Source organism: Tauraco erythrolophus, chromosome 19 (assembly GCF_009769465.1).
Source record: "Tauraco erythrolophus isolate bTauEry1 chromosome 19, bTauEry1.pri, whole genome shotgun sequence".
Classification (NCBI taxonomy): Eukaryota; Metazoa; Chordata; class Aves; order Musophagiformes; family Musophagidae; genus Tauraco; species Tauraco erythrolophus.
The window spans coordinates 14,846,495-14,866,946 of record NC_141483.1 but is presented as its reverse complement, the minus strand read 5'-3'; the positions used below and the strand labels follow the sequence as shown (position 1 = coordinate 14,866,946).

The 20,452-nt window shown below is 47.4% G+C and overlaps 1 protein-coding gene across 1 annotated transcript; it reads left to right on the top strand.

The window, feature by feature from the left end:
* The first annotated feature begins 3,612 nt into the window (after positions 1 to 3,612).
* FOXN4 (forkhead box N4) lies at positions 3,613 to 19,295 on the top strand. Its single transcript, XM_009982492.2, has 9 exons — positions 3,613 to 3,695; positions 14,422 to 14,585; positions 15,463 to 15,578; positions 15,667 to 15,780; positions 15,929 to 16,056; positions 16,444 to 16,540; positions 16,628 to 16,835; positions 18,037 to 18,420; positions 19,045 to 19,295. Exons 1-9 carry the CDS (start codon positions 3,613 to 3,615, stop codon positions 19,293 to 19,295), a joined length of 1,545 nt encoding a protein of 514 aa, XP_009980794.2.
* Positions 19,296 to 20,452: the final 1,157 nt, after the last annotated feature.

Sequence of the window (20,452 nt, the reverse complement as noted above, 5' to 3'; positions counted from 1 at the left end):
AGTCTAAATGATAGTTAATAGAAATTTGAGATAATTTTAGGAGAAATTCACACACAAAGTCAATGCCTTTAAAAAGCAAATCCCTCTTTTGCCTCTGTTGTTTTATTGCATTATTTATTTGCTACAAACTAGTTACTCCAAGGAAAGGAAGAATTTAATTGCTGGGCATTAGGTAATTTTAAAGGCTACATGTGATTTTACACGCTGCCAAAATAAATTAGATAGAAATGGGATGAACAGAAATACCTAGTACACATTTCTCTGCTAATATTCACTGGAAAAACAACTTCAGTTGTGTCAGGTAAACTTGTCCTATTCCTTAACTTAGACAAGACTAGAAATTAAACCAATAATTGTTCATACCCTGTATTCTCTCATTTTAAATCATATAAAGGAACCCAGCTAATGTATGTAAGAAAACAATACACACTGATATTCCTTTTCATGCTGTTTTTATGCTGTTCTCTTGGACAGCATAATGTCTCCAGCGTAACATTAACTGGGTGAGAAAACACCCAAAACAAGGAAAACTGGCTAAAGTCAACCTCTCTGAATCCAGCCATCAACTTGCAGTGTACCCGCACTCAAACTTCATGTTGACACGGCATAACAGAATAGGCAAAGAATTTCTGAAATATATATGGAAGTGACAGCAAAAAACATTTGTGGTAACTTCTAAGGCCAGCTCCTGATTGAGAGACTCTGCTTTTAAAACTATTGGATAATTTTAACAGTATTTTAGCTGGTAACTGGCAGACTCCACCACTTGCTCTGCTTAACAGCCATGCAAACCCCAGCCTGCAAATATTCACCTGCGTGTTTCCCAAGGAGTACTACATGCCACCGTTCCGGAGCCACGGAGTAGTTTAGGTTGGAAGGGACCTCTGGAGGTCTCTGCTCCAAAACCCTGCTCAAAGCACGACCAAAGCAGGTCGATTTGCTCAGAGCTCTGTCCAGTCAGACTCTGAGTATCTCCAAGGGCAGAGCCTCACCATCCCTCTGTGCCTGGTTGGGATGCTGGATCACTCTCATTGTGAAAACTGTCTTCGTAACATTCAACTAGAACTTTCCTTGTTGCAACTTGCTCCGTGCTCTCCTAAGTGTTTGGAGAACTAAGCTCTTTATCCCTTCACATTTCAGTTTAAGCTCCCCTGGTGAGCAAGATGGGTGTAAGCCACCCTTCTGCTCCTTACCTGCTCTGAAGTGGCCCTTCCACGCAGGAGGTATGCAAATCACCTGGGCGAGGGGAGTGAATCTGTGCACTCAATGTGGCCTACAAGGAAACCAGTCAAGCGAAAAGTTCCACACAATGGCTTGAGCAGATTCCGAGAAAGTCTAAAAGAAATGCTGTGGTTTATCTTTACCCCTCCTGCAAATATTAAGCTACAGGAATGCATTTTTTTTTTTTAAAGTGCTTTTTTTTCTAAGTTACAAGGTAAGTATATAACGACTGTAGGATGACCTTGTAAGGTACAAAAAAGGCACAACGTATCGCTGTGATTAAGGGAACACTTGCGACTGTGCAAACTACTCTACTGCCTTAGGCTCTAGCAGTACCATGACTTTTTCTTTCATTCTGCTTTTCAGTTCTCCAGATGTGCCTGGTACAGGCCCTGATGCTGAGAAGTATTGATTACCCTCCATTTCTATTGACAGTAATTAACGGAGAGAGATTTGATGTTCATCAAAGTGAACAGATTCTCATTAAGAGGAGAAGAAAAACCTCCCTGTCTTCACATTTCATTCCCCCTACGCCGTGCGGTAAACTGTCGAGCACAAGGAAATACATTTCTCACGAGATCTGGGTTTTCATTCGCGAGTATATTTGAAGTATTTCCACATTTATGCTTCATGCAGAGCCCAAGTGACCTGGTTTCGTCACTGATTTCAAGCTGCTTCTACACAAAGGCCACCTTTCATGGCAAGTACGTGTGGCACCTGTTTCCATGATGGGCTTATAGGAAGAAAACTGTTCCCAAGAAAAGTTCGGTACGCGGAGGTACCGCCGTCCCGACCGCCGGACCTCACCACCGGGTGGGTGCCCCGCACTTAACGGGCCTCTGGTGAACGCGGAGGCAGCAGTGCGTGTCAGACGGAATTCTTCTCTTTCCTACTTATTTTTACGCATTAACTCAGGTGAACTCAGCCCGCACCCACCAGGCACCCCCTGGCCCATCGCCCTCAGTGCCCCGCACTCCATCCCGCCCTGCCCGGCAGAGGAGCGCTTCCCCCCGCCCCTGCGGATGGTCCCTCTGCCCCCCCCGGCTGGGAACCGGCCCGTCTCCCCGGGCGCAGGGACACGCTCCCTCCGCCGCTGCCCGCCCGAGGAGCCGTCTCGTCCCGCCGCCGGGCCCGCCCGAGGGAAGCCTGGCGGCCGCTCCCGGACCCCTTCCCGCGGAGGGGCCGGGCGCGGAGGCGGCTCCCGGGCACGGCGGGCCCAGCGGCGGGCAAGGCGAGCGCCGGCGGCGGGCGGGCAGAGGCGGACCCGGGCGCTGCCTCCCCCCCCCCCCTCCCCACCGCAGCCGGGCGGGCATCTCTGCGCCGGGGCCCCGGCGGTGCCCGTCGCACATTGATTCCTCCCCTCCCCTCTCCCCCGCTTCACCCGCCGGTGCCCGTTTGAACGCGCTGGGTGGGTCCCCCTCCCCCTTCCTCTCTCTCCAAAGTTGCAAGAAGTTTTTTTTTTATATTATTTTATTTTATTTTTTCAATTCCCCCGCGCTGCCCGCCCTCCCGCCCTCCGCACGGCCCGCTCCCGGGGGCGCGGGCGCAGCGGGGGGGGGGGGGGGGGAGGGGGTTGCGCGGGGGGCGCGCAGCGCTGCGCGGCAACGCGGCCGGCCCTGCCCCGGCGCTGACCCCGCGGCGGCCGCGGCCGCGCATGCTCGGCGCTGGACAGCTCCGGAGAGGGAAATTTAAACCCGGGCTGGAGCGCGGACCCGCCGCCGCCGGCTCCATCCCGCTCGGGCCGGCTCCGGTACCCCCGGAGGGCATCCCGCCCCGCCGCAGCCGCGGAGCTCCGGCCGGGCGCCCCCCCCCCGGGCCGCCAGGTTTGTGGAAGGAGCGAGCAGCGCTCGGCGGGGTGCGGGGTGCCGGGGCGGCGGGATCCGGGATCCTCCTTGGCGGCCGGGCATCCGCCGCCGCGGGCTCGGGAGCGCCGGCTCCCGCAGCTCGGCTCCCCGGGCTCCCCTCCATCGCTCGCCGCCGCGGTTCGCTTTTCCTAAATGCTGCGCGGCTGCTTGGGTGGGATTTTAGGAGCAGCCCCGAGACGGCCGCGTTCCCCGGCTGACTCCCGTGCTCCCGGTACCGGCAGCTTCCCGACATCCGAACTGCCCCGCCGTGCCCGCGGTCGATAGATGCTCCTTCCATCAGGGGCGAGGCTCCTATTCCGAGCTTTTTATTTTTTTTATTTTACTTTTTTTTCCCGCTCCTGTAAAACATTTTACCCCATTGTCTGGCCGAAGTAAAACGAGCGCACCTGGAGGTGGAGGTAACACGGGCTTTGCTTTCCCCAGCCCGGGTTTCCCTGGATTTTGTGGGCTCCTGCCCGCTGCTGAAGTGCTGGATAGCTACTGCTGCCGGACCCGCTGCTCCCTGCTCCTGACTTTTGCCAAGGAGATGATAGAAAGTGATATCCCCGCCATAATGTCAGGAATCCTTAGGAACTCGGGGCAAAGTCACCACCCTGCCCAGGAGTACAGGTGAGGCACTTACCGCTTTCAGAGATATGCGTCGCGCTCTCCCCGCCTGCTAACTGATGCTGTTTTCTCGTTGTTGCCAAAAAAGAACCCTTAGCATATAGAAATCAACTATTTTACTTCTCCACTCTAAATTAGATTTCTAAGCTGGTGACCGGTTCCATGCATTTCCTAATGAGACGCATTCCTGTTTAAAGTATTTTGATCCTAAACTCTATTTGATAAATGCACCTTCATAGCCTTGGGTTGACCTTCCAGTAAACTCTCTCTACTGTATAAGCGTTGCCAAAGCAGGATATTCTTGTTAAATAATAATTATTTCAGAGTTCCCTTTGGAACACGTTTTGCACTGTTATGAAGCAGTCATGGGGAGACTAAGTCAAGTGCAACAGACTTTTTTAAAGAAGAGCTTTTCTTTAAAACAAGTACTTATGTCGTGCTCCAAAGCACTGACTTCTGTCAAAGGTCTTCTGATATCGGTGGGAGCAAACCTGGATGTGTCAACAGCTTTTGATAATTTCGCTGTACCACTACGCACCCGTTTATCGTTTCAAAGTGTTGCTGGAAGCCACGGGATAGTTCTGCGTGAATCACAGTGCACCGGGTGAAGTTAGGTTACATCTTGTCACATGATGCAAAGTTCCGAGAAATACAGAACAGCAGAACCTGATCCAGTTCTCACAGTAAAAAAAAAAAAAAAAAAAAAAAATTTCTTGTTTTAAAATGAGGGGTGAGGGTACCGCCTTCCTCCCAGCCTGAGGGTGTTTTTTCACCCATTTCTCTGGGTAAAAGTGGTCAGCCGCAGGTATTCTTCTACCAGCCTCTCTCTGTTCAAAATGCAGACACTGCACTGCAGCCTCTTGCAGCTCAACAAGTGATTTGTTATACTCTCTGAAGCCACTGTGGAAAAAGGTTTGTGGAACTCTGTTTTGCTGTTTGTTAAAGTATCGTTTGCTCTAGGCATTTTGTTGGCTACGTAAATATTCGTAAAGTATTTCACGAAGGGTGTGTGTGAGACAGACTTCTGGGTTCTTATCTTTAAGTCTGTATCTTCAGTGCCCTGAAGAACACACTACCTCAACAAAGACCCTTTTTATGGAGGGAACTATTCTTCAACTCATAGCTGCAGAAAAAACTCTTTTCTGAGAAAGATGGCATTTATCTTACTGCCAGTAAAGGAATTGCAAGAGTTTCTTCTTTTATTCAGAAGTCAGCTGCTTTTAAAACTACTTTCAATTCTCCGTTCAACATTTTGAACTCAAAGATCCCAGTACTCTAAAGTTTTTAACCCACTTGTGATTTCTTTAATGCAGCTTTAAAATGAATTATTTGACCTCATTTAATAGTGGCAAATTCTGATAAAAATGCATAAAATCTGAACTGCACCATAAATGCAGAGCAGTATTTGTCCTACTTCATGAGAAAACACTTTGGATTATGTAAAAGAAAATCTTTTAGACTGAATGATTTTAAGAAAAGAATAGACCTGTCAAATTCTATCAGCTCTGTTTACTCTCCTGCTGTCACCACAGTCCAAGACTGGAACCCACAGTCCTGAGTTCTCCATGGGGAGCATCAAGGCTCCACAAAATGGGGAATAGCCTCCAATTAGTGAGTGGGAGGCTGGGGCTGTGCTGAGAATACTCTTCTGTCTCACTTGGAATCTTTCAATGGGACAGTCGGACTTGGAGGAGACCAGGCTTTGCTGCGAGTGTGCAGGAGGAAAGGCTGAAAAGGGAGGGATCAAATCAGCAAATACCGACAAGTTTTCATGCAGTTTATGCTTACAGTGGGAAACGATGGGATTTTTTTTTGTTTTCTTTTTTAAAAAACGGACGAGGGGAAAAAAAATCCTTGATTTTAGCAGATCTCTGAATTCTGTGGATTCAAAGCATCTATAGTACATTTGATCTAGCACATAGAGTAGTGATGAGGATTAGACTGCTATGCAAAGTCCAGGGACTGTTTGGACAAGAGTAAAAGAATTTTAGACAAATATTTCTTCCACTGCTGTAGCTGTGGGATAGAAAATGTCCCACTGTCCAAGAATGGTTAAGGGCCATCACGCCTTCTCTGACCCTGCGTTTTTATAGTGCTGTCACTGCCTGGCTGCCAATGCAAAATAATACTTCATATTAGCAGATGCCTCTCACTCTCCCACAGAAAATACTACTACCTTCAATATTTTCATAATTGTAGTAGAGGTGAATATTTCTGGTGAGTTCATTTTACATTTCAGGGAATAAAAGCAGAGAATTGTAATACACTGGGATTTTTTAACCCTTAACACTGTAGTCTTGTCAATTGTAATTCATTATCTAACATTATGTTTTAGTGTAAATATTTTGATGTTTAAATCAAAGCAAGAGGCAGACTACAAGTCTACTGTGCAGTGGTGCACTTGTGGTTATTTCAGCCCAAAGCTATGTAAATTGTCAGAGCCAACTCAAAGGCTACTAAATTAGTGGAGAGCTCCCACGGTCTTCAGCAAGCTTGGAGCTGGTCTCAGGGAAGCAAAGTTCTTCAGCTCATGAACGCTGTGGTCTTCAAGCAATATTTTAAACTGAAATCTGCAATCTATTCTTTTGCAGTCTGGTTTGATTTGACAAATAAACCAGGGCAAGAGAAGTAAAAGATCTCCTGCGATGTACAGGAGTGCAGAGTCAGATTTGCCATGTGGAGCTTGAGCAACAGAAGCCCCAGGGAGGCAGGGTAGGCCAAGGTGGGCCTGGACTAAGACTGCAAAATCACTTCCAGACATGTAAGTTCTGTCCCAAGGAAGGCTCAATATTATCCTAATTCAACGTTCTTGGTTTTCAGATGCAGCAACATGCTTATTTTTCTCAGGGACTATCCCATTCCCAAATCAGGCATAGTTATGTGTGGTTTATTACATATCATGTAATAAGTCATGACATGAGAAACAGGCCATTAGAAAGGACAAAGAGTCTTGCTATGGATTGTTTGGAATATGTGAAAAGCCAACTTTAAGGAATCAAATCATCGCTCTAAGTAACAATGTGGCATCTATATTTTGAAAGAAATAACTAAAATGTATAATTCTGTTTGAAGAAATAACATTACTTAAGATATAAATCTAACCCTGCATCAACAAGATAAATCAACTTCATGTTTCACAGCTGGTTATTTTGTACAAGGGCCATGTTTCTATTTTTTTTTTTTTATTACTGTGTATTTCCAGTTGATAGAAGCCTTATGTAGTATTTGGAAGGCCTTGCAATGCGTTTGCTGTCCATGTTAAACAGGAATTCAGTTTTAAATAGTTATCTTTTTGATTGAAAGTTGTTACTCAGTCGTTAATCATGCAACATATTAGACTATATCCTCCTTCACCCTCTTGTAATTGTCCCTTTGGTTCTTAGAAAGTTGATCTATATTCATTAGCTCATTAGATGGTCTGATTAAATTTGATTGTAAAATTACTTTACGCTACCGTAGTTTAGCGTAAAATCATATAAGAAGCACAGACACAGAAACACACAACCACTGTATTCCATACATTCCAGATGTGGCTGCTTTACAATGGTGAAAAAGGTGAAAAGTCTTTATAAAAGTATTTTCTTATATCTTTATAAGACACAGTACATTTTAGCTCTCCTAAGTGGTAGTCTCATATCTGGTTTTGCACTTTGCTTTCTGGAGAGAAGCTACGGCTCGGGACTCCTGCCTGTCACCACTGGGGATGGATGGAGTCTGGGAGTTTGCACGAAGGAAATTTCTGCAGACAAAAGGTTGCAAATGCATAACTAACGAAACCGTAATTGTTCCTGAAGAAAATGTCAGTGTCCATTCCCTTGACACCATGTGTGTCTGACAGGGAGTGAGATAATGACTCGATGTGTCGGAGGAATTTCATCACAGTAGTTGCTTCATTCTTTCAAAAAAATGTGAGAAACCTCCTAGGAATCAGTCAAACTCAGGCCACTGCGGATTGATTTAAGTGGATTAGCTCAGCTGTTTCCTATGCAGTTCCTGAAACGTGCTAATCGGTATTAATAAAAAATTGTGGCCCTTGCTCCTCAAACTGTCTGGCAGTTCCAGGCAGAGATGGGTTGGACTGGTTTGTACCCAGGCAACATCTCGCGGGCTTCTTGGGCTTGTCTGCCTCCTCTGAAACCAGCATGGGGTTCATATCTTACCTCATAAATGGTGCTTGACCTCCTGTTCAAGAAAGGAAACGGGAGGAATTTGGACTTCTTCAGCATTCCTGCGAGTCTCAGATGCTCACGGTGCACCGCTCTTATGTCACCCATTTAAAAAATCTCATACATGTGGAAGGCAGAAATGCTTCCAACAGTGCCAAGGAAAGGGTGGTGTGGTTTGTGTTCCCTTTCCACTGGAGTGCAGAACTACACGAGGTCCCGGGCAGATAGATCAGGTCAGGGCTAATAAACAGTTAAAGGAAAGACAATGCTCCTGGTTTTAAGAGAAAACGTTCTTGTAGTGCCTGGTGCTTCAACACATTTTTGCAGCGAGGAGAAGCTTGTTTTGACATTAGTCACAGTTTGTTTTGGTGGGTTTTGTTTTAACCAGCTGCACCTGGCAAATCTGCACCTGAGGATGGTTTCGTGGGTAAAGCAGAGCACGGAGCGAGTGGCTGGGAGTTCAGGGCTGCCACAGCTCCTGACTTCCTCTCAGGCTTAAGCAAATCATGTAGGTCACCTGTAATTCAGTTTCCTTTCATCCCGTACCAAAATGATGTAATGTGGGTTGTGAAACTCAGAGCTGAAATGTATAAAAGTCTCCAGGAGCACATCTATAGCCTGTTCTGTTAGTGCCAAGTATCTTTGCAGAAGGTTTTTGGAGAATCTTCTCTCTTCTGAACCATGGTGTAAGAAAAGGAGAACAGCAACACCTGACAGGGTAATCATGTTATTTGCTTTTTCCTCACTAGTTTTGGCTCCTATAAGCCAAAGTTTCTTGAGCTGTAGCTGAGGATGGACTTTCTGGTTGTACCTGGAAAGCTGCCTAATTTCTGTTCTTATTTCCAGCAAGGCCAGAATTACTCAAAGAACATGAAGACAGGGAGGAGAAAGGTGGGCTGGTAGTTTGGGACTGGGTGGGTGGTGTGCCTTCAAGAGGAATGGCAGACCAAAAGCAGCAGTGAGAGCTGCTGGCTTGAAGCAGGAGAGGAGCTGGTGCAGAAACAGGGAGGAGAGAGGCAGGTGGTTTGAGAGAAAAGAGATGGATGAGAGATGGGTATGGAGAGAAAAGATGGAAAAGAGAACCTAGTGCGGGGAAAGGCACCTGCAAGGGAGGAAGATGGGAAGAGAAGTGCGTAGAGGGAAGGGGCAGAGCAGATGGAGTGAGGAGCAAAAGGAGATGGTGAAGTTGACTCCTTCGGTAAAATGGAGAATACGTCTCACCATGGAGACAGCTGAAGAATCACAAACCACAAATATTTCCCTTGTGTTCTTTTACATACGAGAAATCACCGCTCTTGTTCTGAGGACGTTACGTTATGCCAGACAAAAGAAACAGTTTCTCATCACCACTTGAAGAAGAGCTTTTCTTAGGACTCTTCCCATTCAATTGTCACTAACACTGGATAAACCATTGCAAACAGCTAATTAGGAATCTATCACCTTCAATTACTCTTATTCGTTGAGCAGTTGTATTACTTAAGCACAGGCAAAAAGGTCTGATGCCAGCGCTGGCAATGGTAACAAAAATTGTCCCTTGAGTGAGAGACATCTACAAACTGTGGATGAAGTCAGATATGCCAATGCAACCGCAGAGTTTTGGTCTGACTTTGTTTAGAACAGAGGCAATGAGTTACCACCACGCACTAATCTCTTGAGAGAACCTGTAGCATCAGATTCACTCTACAAGATCAACTGGTCTGGGGCTTTATAGCTTTTAGGAACAAACTCCAGAGCAAACAAGCAGAGTCCTCTGAAGTGTGAGTGGTGCAATATGCATGGAAATATGTAATTCTGCACACTGTATTTTACACTGAAACACTCAGTTATGGCTAAACTATCTAGAGATGAAATATCTTAAGGTGTGCTTGTCGTTGCTGAGCTTTCCTTTAGCCTTAAGAAGCTTGTTTGGCAGACTGTTCTGTGATGCTGTTGAAGAGACGGTCCCTCTAGTCCCCGGTGACAAGTTCACCATACCATGGTGTTTGCAAATGTAGACGTGAGTAGTTCACCTCCACAGGGGTTTCTGCAGCGATGAGCTGCCTTAGATCCAGCTCCTTAGAACAGGTCAGTGTGAGGAAAGACGGTGAAGCTAGCTCTGTGACTACAGGTTCAAATTCCACTCTGATGTTAGTTGCAGATTCCCTCAAGTTATGCCAAGAATGAATTTCGTTCCATCTAGCTACCTGTTGTGCCAGTGGGATGTACTTGGTGTGGGAAAAAAAGTAGAGGTATCTCTAGGTACATCTAACTGACGATTTTACACTGCTGACAGGGGTCTAGTGAGCTTTGTCAGATGTGCAACCAGTGCAGGAGGCCAATTTCTCCGTGACTGCAGGCAGGAAGGTCTGGAGCTCACTATCGAGAAATCTGGAAAGGGGTTTCATTCCAAGGGGTATCTTTCCTGATTCTGGAAAAGTAAACTCTGAGGGCTGGCTGGTGGCCAAGACCTATTGCCTGATTAGATAAATATTTTGGGCAGTGCATGATCGAGCAAGATGTGAAGATTAGTGCTACCACGGAGCATTTCTGTATCACACCTATCATTGCTCTCAGGGTGGTTTTCACAGGAGGCCAGCATCCTCTGATACCCCGAGGAGAACTGGGGCTTAAATCCTCAGCATCATGTGGATTCTTACTAGTGCAGGTGCCTTTCTAGGCTGGAAACACGTAGAAACAGAAGGATGTTGTCCCGCCGAGGTTTGAAAGGAGAGGGGCAAATAATAGAGTTGCATAATTTCACCACACCTTTAAAATAATGTCACGTTTGCAACACGTTTGGTGTGAGTGTAGCCTTTTCTTCGTAGGGGTTGAGTCAGCTCAGCCTTTACACCAGCCAGCCCTGGGGAATGTGCAGCTGGGGAGGTTTTCCGTAGCGGCATTAAGTACAGCGTATCACTATTTATCTCATTTACATGCTTTGAAAGGAAATGGCTGCTTTTCCTACAGTGCCCCATTGTGCCAGGGGCTGTGAACACCCCTCCGAGGATGGGATCTCTGACTCCTCGAGTTTACCCTCCAACGTGAGACCGAAGGGTGGTGGGGGGGAACGGAATCAAAGCACGCGCGATATTACAGCGTGTACTTATATACGTGTAGCTGGCTTGGCACCAGCAATTTTTCAAGTTGGAAGGTTGAACCCCGGGAGATGAAATGTTGGGTATTACCATGCAGAGCTCTCTTTCCAGAGGCGGTTAGATTAGCATTTTTTCATTTTTTTCACTAAAAGCAGGGCACACATTGAGCCTGTGTACTGTGAGATAAGCTGGTTTTATGCTGCAGAATATATCTGGGCATTTAAACCACCTCAGGCAGACAGCGAGGGGCGTACTTTAAGCAGTGTCACCTTCTTTGAGACACAGGAAATTTCAACGTTAGTTTTAAAGAATAATCCTTAAACGTGAAATATTTTATTCTGATTAAACAGACTTCTTCCCTGTTATTAACGAAAACAGTTATTCTGACAACTAAAAAAAAATCCATTAAAAAAAAATATGTAAGTGAACAGCCAGAGGTGGTTTTAAAAGAACTGTAAACTCAAATCCAAACAGCCGTGCCATGCTCGGGTGGGGAAGGGGAGGGGAGGAATCGCCTTTGCCTTGGAAAAAAGAGCTGACTTGCCCACTTGGCTAGTTATTATATATTATTGCGTCTTCATATCTGTTTAAAACAGAGCCTAATGACTCTGGTATCAACTCAGAAGTGCAGTCCCCTTCCCTGCCCCCGTTTGGACCCGCAGCGTTTGTGCGAGAGGAGCAGGGAGCCACGTGGCTCCGCAGCACGAGGATGCCGAGGGGCACGCCGCGCCATGCTAACGGCGAGTAGAATCATAGAATGGTTTGGGTTGGAAGGGACCTCAAAGATCATCCAGTTCCAACCCCCCTGCCATGGGCAGGGACACCCTCCACTACACCAGGTTGCCCAAAGCCTCATCCAACCTGGCCTTGAACACTGCCAGGGATGGGGCATCTGCAACTTCTCTGGGCAACCTGTTCCAGTACCTCACCACCCTCAATGTAAAGAATTTCTTTCTTATATCTAACCTAAATCTCCCCTCTTTCAGTTTAAATCTGTTGCCCCGTGTCCTGTCACTACACACCCTTGTAAAAAGCCCCTCTCCAGCTTTCCTGTAGCCACTTTAGGTACTGGCAGGCTGCTATAAGATCACCCCGGAGCCTCCTCTTCTCCAGGCTGAACAGCCCCAACTCTCTCAGCCTATCTTGATAGCAGAGGTGCTCCAGCCCTCTGATCATCTTTGTGGCCTCCTCTGGACTCATTCCAGCAGCTCCATGTCCTTCTTGTGTTGGGGACTCCAGAGCCGAACACAGCATTCCAGGTGGTGAGTAGGTCACACTTCCGATGGCATCCAGCTGTGCCCAGGGTATCACCAGCCATTCCCACGTCTAGAAAGACCCCCAGGATGATGCACGTGGGGTGAGTGTGAAGTGGCCTTTGTTTCCCAAAAAGCCCGAGCCGGGAAGGCTGCTCGGCACCGCCGTCGCTCCCGCGGTCCTCCGGCGCGGAGATGCTTGTCCCACGCGGAGGATGGGCGAGGGCATGTGGCGGATTCATTGCCTGACAGGAGGCGTGTGCGGTGGGTGCTGACCCTCACCGCCCATCTGACCCCGTTATTTGTTGAAGGAGCTGACTTGTCTGGAGGACTGGCAGGGACCGGGGTGCCAGATGGCATGTGGATGTGTTTGTGTGTCGGCTGTCATTCAGCCAGATTAATGTGAAGTTTGTAAAAAGGAGGAAGGGGGTGGGGGGGGTGGGGAGAGAAAAACAATTAAGCAAGAATCTCAAAAACAATCGAGGCCACGTGCCACCGGGCAGCAGGTCGTTGGCGGCACAATGGGTTATCGGCTTCCCATGAATGGGCCCAACTGTTGCAAACAGACATGAGCCTGCCCAGTTTTCAAATCATTTAATGCTCTTGTTTACTTCCAACCCAGCCAATCTCCGGGCCGGGAGAGCCGTCACCTGATGGTCTTTTTATGTATTTAAGTCCCAGGCCTCACAAAATAACTGAACAGCGGTAACCATGGCAATGCTAATTATTGCACTATAACTACAGTAGGGGAAAGAAAACAGGGTGGCAGGGAGGGACATTTGAAGATGTGGTTTTGGCCAGGATTTGAGCTTTTGGCTCCTGGTCAGGTGTTGTTTGTTTGGTTTTTTTTCACTTTTCTTTTCACAATCTTTTTACAAACAAATAAATTACATTCTGCTCTAAAGACTTCCCGGACAATAGTTTAGGGAACTTTGATACGTGTTTCTGGAAATCATGAATAGAGGAGCTGAAAGCTCCCGGGCAGCCAGGCACTAGAGCTCTGCCTTGTTCTGTTAAGCTGATTTAGACTCGTGTGAAACATAAAAGGTGCTTCAGCAAAAGACCAGATTTATTTCAGGCTTCCGCATCGTCATTTGGCAACAAACACACGTTAGTACCTCGCAGCTGGCTTTAACATAGCGATGAGAGAGCTCTTTAAAGCCTTTGTTTGGTAAGCAAAATCAGCTATATCCAGGTAAACTATGTTCTTCTGAAAGAGAAAGATGTTTTCCTGGACCTGAATCCCTTTGGGTTTACCCTGGGAGCCTAGTGATAACTTCCTGCCGCCTTCTAACTACTGCTTTACTCCTCAAGATACCTATGACTTCTGAAATACTGTTTAACATAAGTAAAAGTAGTTTAGCCCTTCATTTACAGTAGTCCTTTCATTGGCTTTATTGGGAGTTTGACCACACAGGAATTTCTGAGTGCTGTAATATATTCCAATATTTCAGTTTTGTGCCACAGAAGCAAACAAGGCAGGTGGGATGGAGCGTGCAGAACGTGTCAAAACCCGAGCTTGTGCATTCGGTCACCAGCTTGTCATTCTGACCCTTTAATGTGTCAAAAACTGCCTAAACATCGTTTCGTGTGCTTCACGGTTCCTTGCTTCCATCGATAACTTCCTGTCTCTGGATGGAAGAGATCACCAGCTCATTCTGCAAAGTTTTGTTTATGCAGCAACTCTCCACTGACGCGTCACCGCTGATGGGACGTGGTGGCTGGGAAAAGCCCTCTCCAGGCGTTCAAGCCAGCAGCACCCGGAGCTCCTGGAGGAGCCAGGCACAGAAACTCCTTCCAAGGCTGGCTGGTCCCTGGATTTCCAGGTTAATGCAAAATTGTCAGGTTAAAAAGTCCTGACAGGTTTTCTTCTACATCAAGGCCAAACAAGTGCAAATTTTTGACAAATGTGTAAATAACGAATCGGCTTTGGGCTTCTTTCCAGGCAGTTTCTCTTCTAGGTTCTTACGCCTCCTTTCCCTACAAATACTGCACCAGAAGTTTGCTTAACCAAAATGTTTCAAATGGTACGAAGGAACGTGCGACTAGGTAAAGGGCAGCAGCAACCAGCCAGCTGTGAAACCAGAGGTCTCCTCTGAATTCTGCAAACGGAATTCCAGCCTGACGCGGTTTCCCCGCTGACCTACGTGAGCTTTGGCATCTCAGTATCTCCCCCCTCACCAGGACAGCGCGGCAGCATCTCCGCTCTCTGCTAACCTTTCGTGCTATGTTGCAGACTCTTAGCTTCTGACCCCTCCCAGCTGAGTGAAGATGACCTCCCCAGTGACTTGCAGTCCTTGTCGTGGCTGACATCTGTTGATGTTCCTCAGTTACAACAGATGGCCAGTGGAAGAATGGATTTCAGCCTTGGTGCCCAGAACGCAATGCTACAACAGACAGGTAAACTGTTAGGATGTTCAATAACTGCTCTTTCAACGACACAGCCTACTGCCTCCTTTCTCCCCTCTCCACCCCAGCTTTCCTATTTGCAGATTCCTTTCAAGTGCCTTACATTTAGCTTCCTATCAGAAGACCTGGAGCCTTTTGTCTTCTGGTAAGGCTATTGCTGATGCATTCCCTTCATTTCAAGAGGCCCAGAGCCCTAGAAGTCACAACAGAGATCTTAGGGGCAGAGAACTGAGGATCTCATGGGCTTTTCTCCGCAGTGTAGTTGCTGGTGCCTTGTTGCGTGAGCTTGGGCCAAGGTATTTCAGACTTGTGTTTCAGAGGTTTTCAACAGCTTTGAAATTAGGTAATTAGTCTTCCTTGTTTGTTTCAACATTGATAAAATTGAGAGTGTCTTATTTACCCCATACCTGTTTGCCTCATGCAGACTTACAGCACACGTGCGTTGAACGCCTGCCTTTGCTTTGTGAACATCTTGTAGGTAAACAGGCGTGTTCCTGAAGGCATCCTGCTGAGAGAGCTCGGTGTATCATCTTGCTTGCTTTACAGCAGAAATCCTTCTGGAGGACAGAGAGTGCTGAATGTGTTTTTTTTTCTTTTGTAAGATACTGTGCCTGTAACACCGCTGTGGACTGTTAAACAGCTGTCATCTTTCATTCCCTGCATAACGAGTTTTAGAAGCAGCTGATGTCATCTTGGCAATTTGTGAAATGCTCTGGGTTCTTTTGGGATGGGAAGCCACAGAGAGGTGTGATTATCCACTCCAGAGCTTACCTGTGTTCAACTCCATCTATTAAAAACAAAAGTCAGCTCTCTCTTCTGAAGCCTACTTTCACGCAAACATTCATCGCCTTTGCTTTCTCCAAAACAGGTCCCGTAGCAACCAACATGCACTCGGCAGGAGCACCTGGAGCAATGATTCATGTCCAGGCCAGCTTGCCACAGGGAATCCTGGGGCTGAACTCTATTTCAACACACGGAGCAAACGTAAGAGCAGGCCTCGATGGCTTATCATTGCAACACTTCTTAGGAAAATATGGTGGTAATTTCAAGACTGTCGTCTTTATCTCAGCAGATGAGCCAGTATGCTGTAGGTGGGCAGCCATCTCCTAGTTTACAAGCACAGCAACAACTCTTTCCTCCTCCTCATTCACAGCAAGTGTTTGCCCTAGCACAGAACACACAACAGGTACTGTTATTTGCTTGTCGTGTCTTGGAGTACCCGCCAAGATCATGTCTAGAACTCTTTTAAGAGGAAAACAATAAAATACCCCTAAACCTACATACCCACGGACATTTTGCATCCGACATTTCCCTTCTTTTCCTTCTGCATACAGTGCAACCCCGCAGCGATCTACAACACAGCCTACGGGACTCAGCCACACTACTCCCAGCCACGCCTGGCTCCTCACTCTGCCCAGGAACTGCACCCGAAGCACTACCCCAAACCCATCTACTCCTACAGGTGAGTAGAGAGCAGGAGTATTGCCCACAGCCTGCATCGGGACGGCTGCAACGCTGTAGGTGTGGTAGCACAGGGAGCGTGCGATTCCTTTTGAAGGGAACAAAAAGCATGGCATCTGCCCAGGAGTTGTACGGAAGCTGCCTCTGAGGGGCAGCAGGGATGAACAAGCAAACTAGTTCCTGGGCATCAGTGTAGAGGTGGAGTAATAGCACAGAGAAGTCCAATCTGCAGCACCACGAGGTGACTTCTGAGCGCTTGAGAACGGTAATCGCACGGTCAGCCAGCTGTTTGTGTCGTGAGAGATGGGTCCAAGGTGGCTAGACCAGAAGAAGGCACGGTGGCTAAGTGTCGGCAACCCGTTGTCTGCTGTATTTCTCTGTCCCGTAGCTGTTTGATTGCCATGGCGCTGAAGAACAGCAAAACAGGCAGTCTCCCGGTGAGCGAGATCTACAGCTTCATGAAGGAGCACTTTCCCTACTTCAAGGTATGCCCACACCCGGAGGGTGGCAGCAGAACATCACAAACACTTTGCTCAAGGCTTGTTTCACTCACATCCTCCTGCGTCTTTCAGACAGCCCCCGATGGCTGGAAGAACTCGGTGCGCCACAACCTGTCCCTGAATAAGTGTTTTGAGAAGGTGGAGAACAAGCTGAGCGGCACCTCTCGCAAAGGGTGCCTGTGGGCTCTCAACCCTGCCAAGATCGACAAGATGGAAGAGGAGATGCAGAAGTGGAAGCGGAAGGACTTAGCTGCTATTCACAGGAGCATGGCCAACCCAGGTAGGGCTTATGTTACGCTTCGGCCAAGGAGAAATGGCTGTTTGGCCAGGAATGCATGGATCTTAAGGAATAAGATAGATGGAGCAGAGCCGAAGAGCGCAGAGCTCTCACGCCTTGCAGTGGCCTCGTCCTCTGAGCCGCTCGGCCAAAATATCCCGTCCTCTGCTCTGGATGAGGTCACTGCTGGATATACCACGGCAGGAGCAGGTAACTGAACTGGCAGCTGGTTTGGAAGCCCTCGATGCAAATTGGTCCCCGTCTTCGAAATGGGTTGCCTTTTTCCCCACCCCGTGCTGACCTATCTGGCACATCCAAGGTCTTCTGAGGAGTTATGCTGCCTCCGGTGTTAGTATTTATAATGTCACATTTTAAGGCAGTTTTTTTGCCTGCTTCTCTGCAAAACTCTCCTTTACTAAGATTTTCTCGTTCTTATTTAGAAAGGCACATGTTTTTGAAGCTTTCAGGACCTCAATATTGGCAAAAGCAAGTGGCGTTTTTCGGTGCAAAATCTGTAACGTACAATCAATGATAAATTACATTCTCCTTTGCTTAAGAACAAAAGTGCCATTGAAACCGTCAGGAGTCTCTTGTTTGAATCTCATTTGAGACACAAGCAGAATTCAGAGTATCCCTATGAGCAGGAGACCTACTGAGGATGCTTAGTTCTGCGACTGCAGGTCAGCTGCCATCGGTGGTGGCCTGGCTGCTCTGTGGAAGTCTCATGTGATCATTTCTTTAGCTCAGTTAGGGGTAACCATGGAAGTCAACTAGGGTAAGGACTAAGGGTAGGGAGGTTGATGGCATTCCTTTGCTCTCTGCATGGTCAAAACAATGGCTTTACACTGAAAGAGGGGAGATTTCGATTCGCTGTAAGGAAGAAATTTTTTACATTGAGGGTGGTGAAACAGTGGCACAGGTTGCCCAGAGAAGCTGTGGCTGCCCCATCCCTGGAAGTGTTCAAGGCCAGGCTGGATGGGGCTTTGAGCAACCTGGTGTAATGGAAAGTGTCCCTGTCCAGGGCAGGGGGTTTGGAACTGGATGATCTTTGAGGTCCCTTCCAACCCAAACCATTCTGTGATTCTATGATTCTATTTATGGCAAAAGCATGTGGCTGTGCTCACTTGCCAATTGCTTTGACCTGCTTGAACAAACGGGTTAAACTGTCTCTTTTCTTCCTCGGGAATGGGTATTGCTTGTGCAGAGGAGCTGGACAAGCTGATCACCGACAGACCTGAGAGCTGCAGGCGGCCCAGCAAACAGGCAGAGTCTGAGGTCTCCACCCTGAACCACATGGCAGCAGCCCAAGGCCGAATCTCCATCTCCCAGCTGCAGCCTCAGCCCATCATGACGCTCTCGCTGCAGTCCCTCCCCCTGCATCACCAGATCCAGGCCCAGGCTCGCATCGCCCCAGATTCACCAGCGCCTGCGCAAACACCTCCTCTCCACACTCTGCCTGACATGAGCCACAGCCCTCTTCCCCACCATCCCATGGGACGCGCGCCTCCGGACTTCCTCAACATGACAGCAGACATGAACACCGAGGTGGATGCTCTTGACCCAAGCATTATGGATTTTGCATTGCAAGGTATGGAAGAAGGAAGCTGGGGTAGGGGAGGGCATGATTTCTGTGGTTACCTGGTCCCTGCATGCATAACCAGGGTCCTCAGCAGGATGCTCTGGGGTGGGATGTAACCGAGCTAAAAACTTGTGCTGGGTGCTGGACTCTGCAGTGTGACTTCCCTGGTCTTCCTTGGTGCATTTCTGCCCTGTGCTAGATGGGACAGCAAACTGCCTTCATGGTTCAAGCACAGGCACTGCAGGAGATGTAAGCAGGGATGTCCAACTAGCTGGATCTGGGACACCACATCTCTCTGCCCGTGGGAAACCACAGCTCTGCTTGTGCCTTGGTTTTCCCTTTCTGTAAAAAAGGAGAACTGCCCTGGCTTATGGCAATGTCTGGCGTGGCCCCTGGGGTTTCTGGTCAGGACATGGTAGATGGATGCTGACCGGAAAGGTCTGCACTGCTGCTGGAACCAGAGAAGTCGAGGGGAACAGACCCACTTACTGCCTTTGTGCTGTAAGTGGTACCCCCCACAAGCAGCACTGGTCCTCAGTGGTGGGTAAAGCCCTTCGGTTATGGACTGACCCCGGCACACAGTGCCCAGGTGGGCTGGATGTGTTGCTGTGACCAGAATTTAATCTTTTAAAGGTAACATATGGGAGGAGATGAAAGACGAGAGCTTCAGCCTTGATACCCTGGGTGCCTTCAGCAACTCCCCGCTCCACCTCTCAGACTGTGACCTGGGCACCCCCGGCCTCACCCCTGTCTCCAGTGGCAGCGATCACTCCTTCTCAGACTTGCAGGTCACCGGCCTTTATACCACCTACACCACACTGGACAACGTAGCGGCAGCTCAGTACATGAACCCCCAAGGCAACAAACCCATCGCTCTGCTCTAAGGTTTGCACCGGTCCACGGACCTCAGACTCAGGAGCCAGTTTCTCCCAGCCGTTAAAATCCCACCTGAAAGCAATAAAAGAGCTGCTCCTGCAGACGCTTGGCACATGGTGGCTCTTTACTGGGACGCAGCATGGGATGCCAAAACAAATCAGACTGGTGCTAGTAGAACCATTTTCCCCGTGGCAAGACTGAGGAAAGGGCACGGATGCTTGTGTTGCAGGACTGGTGGGCTCTTAAGAAGGACCTGGAAGGCATGAGTCAGCAGGAACTTTCACTAGAACGTAACTGAGCTAAGAACAGCCCAGTGAAGGTAAATCCATCAATCGACACTGTGATCTGGTCACCATGCAGATGCTGTTTGGTCACCACCTACACAGAAGCCAACACAAGTCAATGGGCTGGTCAGCATCAAGTTGGAGTCTAAAGTGGTTGATCACGTACCACATGTATATTTTTTTTTTCTTAAATTGCCAAATAACTATTGCCATTGGGCAAAGACCACACCCAGTTGCTGGAGATGTTTGCACCACCAACGTTTTTCTGACACAACTATGGTTAATTTATTGTTATGAGGTAGGAAAAAGGAGCAAGAATATTAAAAATGAAAAATCAAACCCATGGCAGACAACTGTTATATCTAGGTTTAAAAACAAAGTCCTTACCTGACCATGAAGGAAGTGGTACTACTGAATTATTAAGCTAATTGCTGGCTAGAAGATTTTAGCAATTATGCCTATTTTTAGGATTTTTTAAAAAAAAAAGATTAGATTTGTTTATAGTCTTGTGTATTGTGCTTCTGTCTATTCTTGTGCTAGGCAGTATTACTATTTGTAAATTTATTTATATTTATTGTTATGAAGAGAAAAGAAACTATGTAAACTGAGCACTGTTCAATTTTTTAAAATGCTGCAGTACCCTGTTTTACATCCACTAAATTATTCATAATCAAAAAAGCAACAATTTTCATCACTGTTGTTACACGTTTCTTTTAAATAAGCACTTTTGATACTGTGAAACTCACGAGTTTTTTTTGAAAAAATAATTCAGAGACCAAATATTGTAACTGTACCATACTAACTCATAATAGTCTTTCTTTCCTACTTAACCATGTAAAATTGATTCTAATGTAGGTTTTTTTTTTTAAATTTTCAAACCC